The sequence below is a fragment of the Oncorhynchus masou genome, chromosome 18 (assembly GCF_036934945.1).
Source record: "Oncorhynchus masou masou isolate Uvic2021 chromosome 18, UVic_Omas_1.1, whole genome shotgun sequence".
In the NCBI taxonomy this organism is placed as follows: Eukaryota; Metazoa; Chordata; class Actinopteri; order Salmoniformes; family Salmonidae; genus Oncorhynchus; species Oncorhynchus masou.
Window position 1 is genome coordinate 15,844,224 of NC_088229.1, and position 13,894 is coordinate 15,858,117.

General features: G+C 46.5%; 2 protein-coding genes across 2 annotated transcripts; one reads left to right on the plus strand and one right to left on the minus strand.

Annotated features, from left to right (window-relative positions):
- Nucleotides 1-5,818: 5,818 nt before the first annotated feature.
- On the plus strand, nt 5,819-8,397 carry LOC135504068 (G-protein coupled receptor 182-like). The gene is made up of 2 exons (XM_064922345.1): nt 5,819-6,060; nt 6,523-8,397. Exon 2 carries the CDS (start codon nt 6,526-6,528, stop codon nt 7,615-7,617), a length of 1,092 nt encoding a protein of 363 aa, XP_064778417.1. The 5' UTR covers nt 5,819-6,060; nt 6,523-6,525; the 3' UTR covers nt 7,618-8,397.
- A 1,101-nt stretch (nt 8,398-9,498) lies between these two features.
- On the minus strand, nt 9,499-13,815 carry LOC135504047 (zinc finger and BTB domain-containing protein 39-like). The gene is made up of 3 exons (XM_064922305.1): nt 13,718-13,815; nt 11,634-13,313; nt 9,499-11,446 (listed from the first exon to the last, which is right to left on the minus strand). The coding sequence occupies exons 2-3, from the start codon at nt 13,281-13,283 to the stop codon at nt 10,532-10,534; spliced, it is 2,565 nt and encodes an 854-aa protein (XP_064778377.1). The 5' UTR covers nt 13,284-13,313; nt 13,718-13,815; the 3' UTR covers nt 9,499-10,531.
- Between the last annotated feature and the right edge of the window lie 79 nt (nt 13,816-13,894).

Consider the following 13,894-nt stretch of genomic DNA (forward strand, 5'->3'; position numbering starts at 1 on the left):
TTAGCGTTACAGTTGATAGGGGGGTTAGTTTGGTTAGCGTTACAGTTGATAGGGGGGTTAGTTTGGTTAGCGTTACAGATGATAGGGGGGTTAGTTTGGTTAGCGTTACAGTTGATAGGGGGTTAGTTTGGTTAGCGTTACAGTTGATAGGGGGGTTAGTTTGGTTAGCGTTAGTTGATAGGGGGTTAGTTTGGTTAGCGTTACAGTTGATAGGGGGGTTAGTTTGGTTAGCGTTACAGTTGATAGGGGGGTTAGTTTGGTTAGCGTTACAGTTGATAGGGGGGTTAGTTTGGTTAGCGTTACAGTTGGGGCGGCAGTGTAGCCTAGTGGTTAGAGCATTGGACTAGTAACCGAAAGGTTGCAAGTTCAAATCGCCGAGCTGACAAGGTACAAAATCTGTCGTTCTGCCCCTGAACAGGCAGTTAACCCACTGTTCCTAGGCAGTCATTGAAAATAAGAATTTGTTCTTAACTGACTTGCCTAGTAAAATAAAGGTAAAAAAAAAAATAGGTGGTTTAGTTTGGTTAGTGCTACCACTAGCGTTATTTGAGTATTACGCTGGCCACAGATAACAGGCTGAGCCCAACACACGGACTGGAGGAGGTCAGGAGGCATAATTCTGCTGACAGACTTCTTCCTGTTGCTTTAGGAAAAGAGAGGAATTGACAACTCTTAACAAAGGGATGTAAGCAGGATGGGCAGACTCAGCAGATAAAAAAAATATCAGCCTTAAACTAACAAATGCTGACAACCCAGAGTGAGGTGGAAGTTGAAACACTGCGTTCAGAACATGTCCCATGAGCCTCGGCCAACACAAATGTCTTCTCTGTGCTGCTCCTTATCACGCCGACCCCTGGAAGGCTGTGGTGGCTGTTGCCACTTGAACTCTTCAACAGAACAATAGTGCTGACTGCTCATTCATTTAGTTTGATTTATTTAGCCAGGATAGTCCACTCATTGACAATAGCCAGTGCTTTACAGGGAGCCCTGGGTCCCATAAAATCTATGAAAATAAACAAATTACACAGAAGTTAAATGGAACTGATGGTGAGAACTGAAGTTATATTACAGCAAAAAAGCACCAAATAAGTTGATGTAATGCTATGCCAATGATGTCAAGTGGTTTCCAAATGCTGATATCATGTCCTTTTGCTTTGTCACCTAACCTGACAGGTGTTGACGACTTAATGATCTGACTCACTATTTCAATAGGAAAACTGACTAGGGGTGATTCCCGCCCAAATTCATAGCACTAAGTTCATAGATCGGCCAAAGGATGATGCTAATGCTACAGAGCTTTCGGGAAATACACCCCTTCCAAGGTAGATGAAACAATCCATTGACATGTTGTAAGTAAAATAATTGCCTACAACTGGCTGTACAGAGTGGCTGCCAAGCTACTGTAGTTGAAGTAGTGATTTCAAAGTGAGTGCTGAGACGAACATCACGGACCAGGAGAGATGGAGGGGGGTTCAGATTAAAGGGCTCTCTCACGCCAGTGAGGTTTGATGCTTCCAATGTCCCCCTACTCTCTGCTATTCATCACTCCTCTACGGCTAAAGGGGCTTCCTGGGATTGTCTTATGTTAAGTGGACGTTTTTTTGGTTTATCACACAGCCCCTTCATACCAACTAAGCTGTGTTTTTACTGAAGTTTCATCTTAGAAGACAATTGGTAGAATTATAGAATTGTTGTTCGTCGCAGAATAACTGGACAGAGAAATTCAGAAAGTATTCAGACCTCTTAACCTTTTCACATTTTGTTTTACGTTACAGCCTTATTATTATTTTAAATTCCTCAATCTGCACACACTACACCATAATGACTAAGCAAAAACAGGTTTAAAAAAAAACTGAAATATCACATTTACATAAGTATTCAGACCCTTTACTCAGTACTTTGGGGCGGCAGGTAGCCTAGTGGTAAGAGCGTTGGACTAGTAACCGAAAGGTTGCGAGATCAAATCCATGAGCTGACAAGGTAAAAATCTGTCTTCTGCTCCTGAACAAGGCAGTTAACCCACTGTTCCTAGGCCGTCATTGAAAATAAGAATTTGTTATTAACTGACTTGCAACTGGCTGTACAGAGTGGCTGCCAAGCTATTGTCAAATAAAGGTAAAATAAAAAACCGTTGAAGCACCTTTGTCAGCGATTACAGCCTCGAGTCTTCTTGGGTATGATTCTATAAGCTTGGCACACTTGTATTTGGGGAGTTTTTCACCTTCTCTGCAGATCCTCTCAAGCTCTGTCAGGTTGGATGGGGAGCGTTGCTGCACAACTATTTTCAGGTCTCTCCAGAGATGTTTGATCGGGGCCAAATCCGAGCTCTGGCTGGGCCACTCAAGGACTTGTTCCGAAGCCACTCCTGCGTTGCCTTGGCTGTATGGGGTTGTTGTCCTGTTGGAAGGTGAACCTTCGCCCCAGTCTGAGGTCCTGAGCACTCTGGAGCAGGTTTTCATTAAATCAAGTTTTTGTCATGTGCTGAATACAACAGCGTGAAATGCTTACTTACAATCCCTTAACTTTATTGAACTGCATTGTTGGTTAAGAAAATATTTACTAAATAAATACTAAAAATTAAACACAATTAAATAAAAATAACGAGGCTATATACAAGGGGTACCGGTTAGTCAAGGTAATTTTGTATATGTAGGTAGGGTTAAAGTGACTATGCATAGATAATAAACAGTGAATAGCAGCAATGTAAAAACAAATGGGTGGGGTGTCAATGTAAATAGTCCAGGTGGCCATTTGATTATTTGTTCAGCAGTCTTATAGCTTGGGGTAGACTATTAAGGAGCCTTTTGGACCTAGACTTGGCGCACTGGTAACGTACAGTCTATGACCCGTGTGACTGGAGTCTTTGACAATGTTTTGGGCCTTCCTCTGAAACTGCCTAGCATATATGTCTTGGATGGCAGGAAGCTTGGCCCCAGTGATGTACTGGGCCGTACGCACTACCCTCTGTAGCGCCTTTCGGTCGGATGCCGAGCAGTTGCCATACAAGGTGGTGATGCAACCGGTCAGGATGGTCTCGATGGTGCAGCTGTAGAACTTTTTGAGGATCTCAGGACCCGTGCCAAATCCTTTCAGTCTCCCGACTGGTAAAAGGTGTTGTCGTGTCCTCTTCACAACTGTCTTGGTGTGTTTGGACCATGATAGTTTGTTGGTGATGTGGACAACAAGGAACTTCAGCCCCGTAGATGTTAATGGGGGCCTGTTTGGCCCTCCCTTTCCTGTAGTCCATGATCAGCTCCTTGGTTTTGCTCACATTGAGAGAGGTTGTTGTCATGGCACCACACTGCCAGGTCTCTGATCTCCTCCCTATAGGCTGTCTCATCGTTGTCGGTGATCAGGCCTACAACCTGTTGTGTCATCAGCAAACTTAATGATGGTGTTGGAGTTGTGCTTGGCCACACAGTCGTGGGGTGAACAGGGAGTACAGGAGAGGACTAAGCACGCACCCCTGAGGGGCCCCCGTGTTGAGGATCACCGTGGCAGATGTGTTGTTGCTTACCCTTACCACCTTGGAACGGCCGTCAGGAAGTTCAGGATCCAGTTGCAGAGGGAAGGTGTTTAGTCCCAGGGTCCTTAGCTTAGTGATGAGCTTTGTGGTCACTATGGTGTTGACCACTGAGCTGTTGTCAATGATCAGAATTCTCACATAGGTGTTCCTTTTGTCCAGATGGGAAAGGGCAGTGTGGAGTGGGATTTGAGATTGCGTCATATGTGGATCTGTTAGGGCTGTATGCAAATTGGAGTGGGTCTAGGGTTTCCGGGATGATTGTGTTGTGACCCATGACCAGCCTTTCAAAGCACTTCATGGCTTTGAAAGGAAACATGCTACGGTTCTGTGGTGATTTAGGCAGGTTACCTTCGCTTTCTTGGGGGTCTATTTTTTTATTTTACCTTTTATTTAACTAGGCAAGTCAGTTAAGAACAAATTCTTAATTTCAATGACAGCCTAGCAACAGTGGGTTAACTGCCTTGTTCAGGGGCAGAACGACATATTTTTACCTTGTCAGCTCGGGGATTCAATCTTGCAACCTTTCGGTTACTAGTCCATCGCCCTAACCACTAGGCTACCTGCCGCCCCCCGTCTGCTTGAAGCATGTAGGTATTACAGACTTGGTGAGTGAGAGGTTTAAATTGTCAGTGAAGTGAGTACACGTCCTGGTAATCCGTCTGGCCCTGCGGCCGTGTGAAAGGTGAACTGTTTAAAGGTCTTGCTCACATCGGCTACGGAGAGCGTGAGCACACCGTCGTCTGGAACTGCTGGTGCTCTCCGTGCATGCTTCAGGGTTGCTTGTCTGGTAGCTCGCGTCACTGGGCAGCTCGCGGCTGGGTTTCTCTTTGTAGTCCGTAATAGTTGCATGCCCTGCCACATCCGACGAGCGTCAGAGCCGGTGTCGTAGGATTCAATCTTAGTACTGTATTGACGTTTTGCCTGTTTGAGGGCATAGCAGGATTAATTATAAGCATCTGGATCAAGTATCTCTGTACTTTCCTCCGTTGACTAGTCTACCAGTCCCTGCCGCTGAATAACATCCCCACAGCATGATGCTGCCACCACCAAGCTTCACCATAGGGATGGTGCAAGGTTTCCTCTCAACGTGACTCTTGGCATTCAGGCCAAAGAGTTCAATCTTGGTTTCATCAGACCAGAGAATCTTGTTTCTCTTGGTCTGAATGTTCTTTAGGTGCCTTTTGGCAAACTCCAAGTGGGCTGTCATGTGCCTTTTACTGAGGAGTGGCTTCCGTCTGGCCTATCATAATGGCCTGATTGGTGGAGGGTTGCAGAGATGGTTGTCCTTCTGGAATATTCTCCCATCTCCACAGAGGAACTTTGGAGCTCAGTCAGAGTGACCATCTGGATCTTGGTCACCTCCCTGACCAAGGCCCTTCTCCCCCGATTGCTCAGTTTGGCCAGGCGGTCAGCTCTAGGAAGGGTCTTGGTGGTTCCAAACGCCTTCCATTTAACAATGATGGGGACCACTGTGTTCTCTGGGACCTTAAATGCTGCAGAATTATTTTGGTACCATTCCCCAGATCTGTGCCTTGACACAATCCTGTCACGGAGCTCTTTGGACAATTCCTTTGACCTCATGGCTTGGTTTTTGCTCTGTCAACTGTGGGACCTTTATATAGAGAGGTGTGTGCCTTTCCAAATCATGTTACCACAGGTGGACTCCAATCAAGTTGTAGAAACATCTCAAGGATGATCAATGGAAACAGGATGCACCTGAGCTCAATTTTGAGTCTCATAGCAAACGGTCTGAATACTTATGTAAATAAAGCATTTGTTTTTTTATATTTAATACATTTGCAAATCTGTTTCCGCTTCATCATTATGGGGTATTGTGTGTAGATTGATAAGAAAAACATTTATTTAATCAATGTTTGATTTAACAAAATGTGGAAAAATGCAAGGAGTCTGAATACTTTCCAAATGCACTGTATTTACCACTTACTTTATATGTGAAGGAAATATAAAGGGTTGATAGAGGAGCATACAATATGTGTGATGTACTAAGCAACAATGCTAAGTTTGCAGCTGTTATGGAGGTAATGGTAGAGATTCTAGGTAGGCTGCTTTCCCTGTTTCACCCAGTCACACTGACCCCCGTAACAGCTTTTCAAATGGCACCATATTACATATATAATGCATTAGTATTAAACAAGGCAATAAAAAGTACTCCACTAAATTGGGAATGGGGAGCTATTTGGGACACAGGCCAGTATTTCCCCCCTGGCAGCTCCACAGTCAAGGCTTTCCTGCTCTTCTCCACACTACCAACCCCCACCCCCCCTTCTTAGGATGTCCTGTCAACTCTGGCACTGAGAAGACAGGACAGGGGAGGAGAGGGCTTTGTCTGTCAGTCCAGTCAGCCTGAACTAAGCACAGATTCTCCAGGACCCCAGAGCCAGTCCAGCCTCCTCGCTCCTCCAAGCCTCAGCTAACTCCCCAGGCAGGCAGACCACCAGAGCCCCCTGCCCTGAGGGACCTTTCCTAACCACTCATCATCTATCACCAGGTTCTCCTCGCCACAGCACATCAAGGTACTGCATGTATCACAACAGTACGGCTTCCTGCTGTTCTTCACCTCTAGTAGAATTTAACGATTTGAGTTTAGACTTGATACACTAAGAGTGAAAAATGAAAAACTTAATTTGTGAATATTATTTAATTACCTCATTATGATCTACATAAAGTCATTTATTCATGCATTTTTTGGCTGTATTATTATGATAAGAGGAAAACTGGGGGGAGAACAGCAAATTATGATTATCTCAAATTAGCTGGTGTACACATGTCTCAGGTTGATTAAAAAAATAAACTATATATATTTTCTTCATGACAATTCTCTGGTGTGAAATGCTCCTCACATTTCATCTTGCAGCTCAGAACCAGACAGAAATGCATGTTTCACCACTGCACGGCTTACATTATGTCTGACTTTAATCTGATTATACCAATTCTAAACTCCTAACACGGCTAACAATTTCCTCTGCTTTCAATAGACAATGAACGAATTTGACTTGCACAACTCCTCGTTAAATTTCTTCAATGGCACGCCCTGGTTCGTCTACGAGTGCACCCTCAATCTGGATAAGGACTATCAGCGGATCGCCTTGTTCCTGCTCTACCTGCTGCTGTTCATGGTGGGGCTGGCTGAAAACACCCTGGTGGTCTGGGTCAATTGGCGCCGGCGCCACTCGGCCAACGGCGTCTTGTTCTGTGTCATCAACGTGAGCTTGTCGGACCTGATGGTGGTTCTGATGTTGCCCTTCTACATGCTGGAGGTGACCATGGACAAGGTATGGCTGTGGGGCCGCTTCCTATGTAAAGTCACCCACCTCATCTACGTGATCAACTTCTATAGCAGCTCCTTCTTCCTGGCCTTCATGACCCTGGAGCGCTACCTGTCCCTGTCCAGGCCCTCGTCTCCTGCCTGCTTCCCCGTAGCCAGACGTCGCCGCTGGCTACTCTGCGGTGGTCTCTGGCTCCTCTCCCTATTCCTGGCTCTGCTGGAGAACGTCCACATGGACCTGCTGGAGTGGGACGAGCCGGGCTGCTACATGCTGCCAGAGAACAACTACACTGAGTGGTTTGTCTCCGTCTCCTTCCTCTGCCTCATCTTCCAGTTCCTTGGCCCGGCCTCCATCATCGTCACCTGTAACATCTTGATAGCCCGTGCGGTGCGCTCCGCTCCAGACGTGCAGGGAAAACGGGACGTCTGGCTGGTGCATGTGTACTCCCTGGTGTTTGTCCTCTGCTGGCTGCCGTACCACATCGTCTTGTTCCTGATGATGGTGGATGATCTGGACCCTCACGTGTTCAGCTGCAACACAGTGGAGGTGCTCTACAACTCCTACGGTGTGGTTGAGGGCCTGTCGCTCTTCCACTGCATCGCCAACCCTGTCCTTTACAACTTCCTCAGCAAGAGCTTCCGTTCCAACCTGATCAACGCTGTGGTCCACTATTTACCCAGGGAGTTCCCAGGAGGGTCGAATCCCCAAGAAACTGCACCCAACGCAGGAGGACCAGACACTAGGAAGAAGGAATGCAAGCTTAGCGACATGAGCACCAGTCACTCTGATGTTGCTGGGTTGTAGAAAAAGGAAGCACCACAGTGTCACATTGAGACTTAACTAGCCATCATCACCGAAGGACAATGGAGGAAAGGGGAACTTGAAAGCTGTTACTGAAGCGTGTGCTGCCTTCACAGGCTAGACATGTCACAAGACAAGGTTTCTTAGTCTGACTCTCTTGGGTCCAGATTGTTCACCCTTCTCCCAAAGTGTACACTTGCACACTTTCATTTCAAAGTATTTGATTGGTGTAAGCATTGGCTGAAGGGAGTTTCTTACATTATAAAACAAAAGAAAACATGACCAGCAATGTGCAAGTACACATTTATGGAGAATTGTGGAGAATCAGGATTCAGCCTTGGTCACTAAGAAATAGTCATGTAAATGATGGACTCTCTGTCCCTCTCATATGTCTCCCATTTTTCTCTTTCAGCACATCAATAATGTTGTAAACGGAAGGAAGGAAGGAAGGAAGGAAGGAAGGAAACGCTTTCGGATTTTTTTCTTTGAACTTCCACAGGAACTTGTGGCACCAATATCTAGGAACTTCTGGAGGACAGAATTAGTCATTACATCGCTGGGAGAAGAGAAGCTTCCTCGCAAATAAACATTTTCCTCTGTGTAACGTAGATGAGATTAAAACATATAACTACTGAGTATAAACAACTTGTAAAATTGAAATGCAACTGCTAAATGTAAAACATTTTGATTACACAACCATATAAACAGATCTTGATTTCCACAGCAACTTTTTTTTTTTTGCTGAATTTGTAAATGTGTTGAATAAAAGTATTCCAAACAGGATGATTGTGTTAATATCAAAATCAACTTCCCCTTTTGATTATTTACAATAGGGAAAAATAAAGGCAAGATTATGAATAGTAGTATGAGGCAGGTGTTGAGCCAGTAACCAAAAGGTCGCTGGTTCAAATACCTGAGCCAACAAGGTGAAATTAACTGTTAACGTGCCCTTGAACAAGGCACTTAACCCGAATTTGCTACGGGCTGCCTTACTACTATGACTGACCTTTTAAAACATCACATTTCACTGCACCTATCTGGTGTGTAACATTTTTGATGGGCTGGATTCCCAGAGATTAAGCATAGTCCTGGACTAAATAGCACTTTCAATGGATATTCTCCATGAAATAAACTTTTCAGTCCAGGACTAGGTTTAATCTGTATCTGGAAAACATCTCTTAAATGTTATAACTTTTATTTTATGCAGACCTGGGTAAAATTATATTTGATTAGTTACTTAAATACTTATTTTCTGTTTTGAGCACTTTCAAATCTGTCCCAAATCAACATTGAAAGTATTTAAATTTCCTATAAATAGCCTATTTTAAAGTATGTAAGTACTTATTTTCAAATGCATGGGTTATTAAATGCATGTTAGTGTGAGTATTTCCAAATACATTCCAATATTCAACTACTTGTTTTTTCAAATAAATATCTAAATACTTCCAAATGTCTGAAAGTAATATAAAAAAATACCCTGAGTATTATTTCAACACAGGTCTGACTGTACAAAATCAGTCCTCATTTTTTAGTTGAATACTTGCCTAAGTTTGCTTTCACTGGGAAGTCCGGAAGGAATTTTCTGTTGGTTTAACGATGTTGACATGGTAATAAGAGGGTGAAAAGGCTTTCACTTCACATACAGCACAACGGGAGGAAGCAGCATACCAAGAACAGAACAGCATTACAAGTTCAAAGGCCACCAGTCCCTAAAGCAGGATCTAGATAAACACGCAAATTGTGCATAAATGCATATGCTTCATTAAAATGTAATGATGAATGTATTCTGTGGCAGCAAACATAACAGATCAAATACAATAAAGAAAAAACAAAGCATTAGGGTTAGGAGCGAAAAGTAACTAGACAGTGAGATCAACATTTTGTTATATTTACTTTATTCTTTCCAGAACTAGAAACGAGATATAAAGGCCAATGTTCATAGTTCTCATTAAAAAAAAGTACATAAAATAATAAATATAATAAATAGTTTAATCCGACTGATGAGGTGAGACACCAAATAGTTGTTTAAATGTCATCATGCCCAAAGTGAGCACTTGAAGGACCACAAGTCTACAAAACACAATACTCATAACGTAGTGCCTTTGAAATGCTGAGACATGGCAGACATGATTTCCTGTGATTTTTAAAACTCTTGCGTGACTAAATGGCACTCTGGTTGGAAACTACCGTTCATACCATCTGATCAGTAACACATATGAACTACTATATAATGTCTGCATTATAGTCTATCACTACATAAATGCTTTGAGGAAGATGTACCTAAATGGTTTCCTAGGGAACAGATAGAGCAAGGCCTCATTCATCCCCCCATTCTTCAGTTAAAGTATGATGCATCAGGTACACTTCACCCATGTTAATGGGTACATATGCTTGGTGCAGCGTGGCAAATATTGTTTCACTCAGACATACATGAATGGTCTGTCACATGTTTAATATAAAAATGGATGTACACGTAACTGACAAAATGCGTACAGTGATAGAAAAATGTAATTCATTTTTTGTAAAACTGAGTAATAAGACACTTAAGACAATGTTTGACTGCAACTTAGGAAAAGCCAATGGACTTGCGTTGAAAACAGTCAGCAAACAGTAGCACGTCCTTCTTTCCATAGACCACAATAGATATACTGCCACCAAGTGGCTAAGCTTCTTCCAAGAAAGATGACCTTTCTGGCTACACTATGCTACAAAACAGGTCTCTTCGATCCATAATACCATCTGAAATACAGACATAAAACAAGTGAAATACATTCTACACGGCTATAGATATGGTCCACAACCAGAAAGAGGTATTGAAAGCGAGTGGAAAAGAGGGAGAGAATGGGCGAGAGACAGGCAGACAAAGAGACGGAGGGAAAAAAAGGAAGTGAAAGACAGACACCAGAGGAGTAGCTGATCAGGTGTCCAGGGCGGGGAGGGGTTCTTTGGAGTGGTCGTTGTACATGAAGGTCTGCTCTATGTTGAAGTCTGGAGGCAGGTGGTCCTTGTGGACGTCCATGTGGGAGGACACCAGCTTGAGCGTGGAAAAGTAGAGGCCACAAATGGTGCAGCGGTACATGAGTGCCCCGGCGTGGGTCTTCAAGTGGCAGATCATGGTGGAGCGGCCTCGGAAGAACCTCAGGCACACCTTGCACTGGTACGGCTTCTCCCCAGTGTGGATGCGCAGGTGGTAGGTGAACTCGCCAGAGTGGGCAAAGCGTTTTCCACAGAAGCGACAGCGGTACCATTTCTCCCGGGGGATGGTGCCACCCATGGAGTTCCCATTGGACAGGAGGCCTGTGGGAAAGCCAGCCGCCACAGCCCCCTGGAGCAGCTTGTCTGAGAGGCTGAAGGAGCCCAGGCCGAAGCCCATGTTGCCCAGCTTCCCCAGGCTGCCTGCCTCCAGGGGGGAGGAGGAGGAGCAGGAGGAAGGGTACTCTATCTGGTCAGCCTTTCGTTTCCCTGCCCACCCCTGGCTGCCCTGGGCCTCGTTGGTGTGAAAGCTCAGGTGGTACTGGAAAGCTGAGGCAGAGCGGAAGGTCTGTGGGCATAAGAAGCAACGCAGCTCCTCCTCTCCCTCTGGTCCGGCTGCTTTATGAGCCCTCATGGCCTCTCTGTCAGTGGCGGCCTCCTCAGCATGCAGGAACATATGTCTGTCCAGCAGAGGGCGATCTAGGAAGCCGCAGGCGCAGAGCGGGCAGGAGTAGACTGGCAGGGAGAGGTGTGTGAGGGCGTGCCACAGCAGGGCACATAAGGAGGGCTGGGGCAGCTGGCACACACCACAGCTCAGTGACTGGATGGACACGTGACTCAGCAGGTGATCCCTGATGACCTGGGGGAAGGAGAGAGACAGTATGTCAACAATACAAGGAGGGAAAATGGATGTCTTAACCACCTCGATGCAATAGGTGTGCTCGAGTTCAATGAATTTGATGGAGCTATGTCAATCTATATATTTTACCGTCGCCATTAGCCAAAACGCAAAATCACTCAGGAAAAGTGGAGCAAACCAAACTGACCTGGAAGTCCTTGGTGAGGGCTTTGTTACAGACAGCACACTGCAGCTCCCCGTTGTGCCCCTGGGTAGCGTTGTGGAGCTGACTGGGGAGGGTGTACCTGGCTGCAGCTTGGCGCCGGTGGCGTACCAACTTGGCCTGGCTGTTGAACTGGAGATGACACATGTCACAAGAGAACACCACATGGGACAAGGCGTGGGTGATGCTGGCGCCACGGTCTCCGGGGAAAGATGCCCCACACACCCTGCAGGCCCCTGTCTCAGAGAGGTGGGTCTCTGCGTGGGCCCTCAGGGAAGCAGAGTCGGCCAACAGTGCCATTCCACAGGCTTTACACGCCATTATACCCTGCACCGATGACACCTGGCCAGTGTTCACACCCCCTGCACTGACCGCTGCTCCGTTCTCCACACACACCAAGTCCTCGTCTTCATCCTCCTCCTCATCTTCCTCCTCCATGTAGTTCTCGCCATCGCTCAACTCGATGATCTCTCCAGCCAGCTGTCTCCACTGGTCCACTCCTCCATCAGTCCCTTCTTCATCTCCCTGCAAATGCTCTCTCTCTTCCTCGTTCTCTTCATCATCGTCTTCATCATCCCCCCCCCCCCCAAAGATGACCCCTGCATGGTCAGAGCTCACACCTCCCACCCCAGCCTCCACCACTCCCATCTGCAGGCTGTCCAGGGGGTCTCCAGAGGAGGACGAAGGGGCCTCCCTCACCCCACAGATGTCCCCTCCCAGCTGGGCTGACGAGTCCGGGTAGGAGCAGGAGTCAGATACACATGGAGGTACAGAACCAGCCCTACTCCCACTAACTACCATCTGTTCCTCCTCACCGTTATCAACCCCGTCTCCCACCACCACCTCCTCAGTCTTCAGCTGCAGGGGAGGTCCAGGTGTAGCCTCAACAGCTACAGTGGACATGTCTACTGAACTCTGCTGATCTCCTGTCAGCTGTACCCGTTTGTCTTCGGCCATCTGTCCATAGCCCAGGTGAGACTGGACGTCCTCTGCTTTGAGGGACAGGGACAGAGGGGCTGTGTGTCCACCACCCCGGCCCAGCCTGGCCACCCTGCTGCCCTGGGGGAGAGGTGAGGGGGCCGCCGCTGGAGTAGGAGCAGCTGAGGGACCAGCAGATGATGACAGGGAGGAACAAGACGCTGCAGAGGATGAGCACACGGATGACCCAGCAGCAGTAGCTGCAGCAGCAACCATGTCAGGGTCCAGGTCTCCATCCACCACACAGTCTGCAGAGCCAGAGCCCGGTTGCTGCAGGTCAGGGAAGGTAGCGTGACATGCCCTCACCAGCTCTCTCACCCCCAGCCTCTCTGCCAGCTCATACAGCACTCCTACATCTATCAGGTCTGTGAAGATCTCTCCAGTGTAGATGAAAGTCAGCACCTTCTCAAAATTGACCGGGGACACAAAATCCAGAGTGTACGTTGTCGTGGCTCCTGAGGTTCCGATCTGGGTCCCCCTGCCCGAGAACAGGCTGCGGAAGTGGGTTCCGGCGCACGCCAGCACGGCCCGGTGCGCTGCAAAGGCGCGGCTCCCCACCTGGAGGATGACATCACAGAAGAGGCGGGACAGACGGCAGTGGTTGAGCTCGGCGAGGAGGCCAGCGGCGTGGCCTGAGCCCTGCAGCCGAATCCTCATCGCTCCCTGGCGGTGTTACTCAAATCCCAACTAGGAGAAGAGACAAGGGGAAGCCAACAGCGTCATTGTCTAGCCTAAATCAGTCCACAATAACATAATCCAGTATCAAGCGCCATTGATTGATTGTGAGATTAAGGAGAGTGCAGCTTTGTCGAGTGCCATGCTGGCAAAACAAATATATAATACTTATTGAACTAACAGGTAGTTATTAGAGCTCGAATACATAGTAAACTAGGGAAACATTGTAACGTTTCAAGTTTCATTGAATGCTAATTTGTTAGGCTATCTAGCTTGCCAGCTAACGCTAGCTGCTCATCCGTTTTCTACGTTTGCCATGATCCAATTCTAAACTCTACAAAATGCAAACCTCTAAACACCGTTCTACAAGGATAGACAAAGTCTTTCATAAATCATGTTGATATTATATTCTTTACCAATAGAAGGCAGTATGTTCGACCATTTAGTCAACGTTTTCAATAGCTTCCTTTTTTATTATCGGTCGTTTCCAGTCGCACAGCAATGACGTAAAACAAAATAATTCCTGGAAGGCTGCTTGAAAACCAAATATTTGGCAGTATTGCCCTCCAGCGGTTGGATGACAGTGGCACACA

What these genes read in the sequence shown, in the direction of transcription:
- LOC135504047 (XM_064922305.1), bottom strand. Translation starts at nt 13,283, where the DNA reads ATGAGGATTCGGCTGCAGGGCTCAGGCCACGCCGCTGGCCTCCTCGCC. An exon ending in CCCTCACCAAGGACTTCCAG is followed by an intron (nt 11,447 to 11,633) that starts GTCAGTTTGGTT and finishes TCCTTCCCCCAG; the next exon opens with GTCATCAGGGATCACCTGCT.
- LOC135504068 (XM_064922345.1), top strand. Translation starts at nt 6,526, where the DNA reads ATGAACGAATTTGACTTGCACAACTCCTCGTTAAATTTCTTCAATGGC.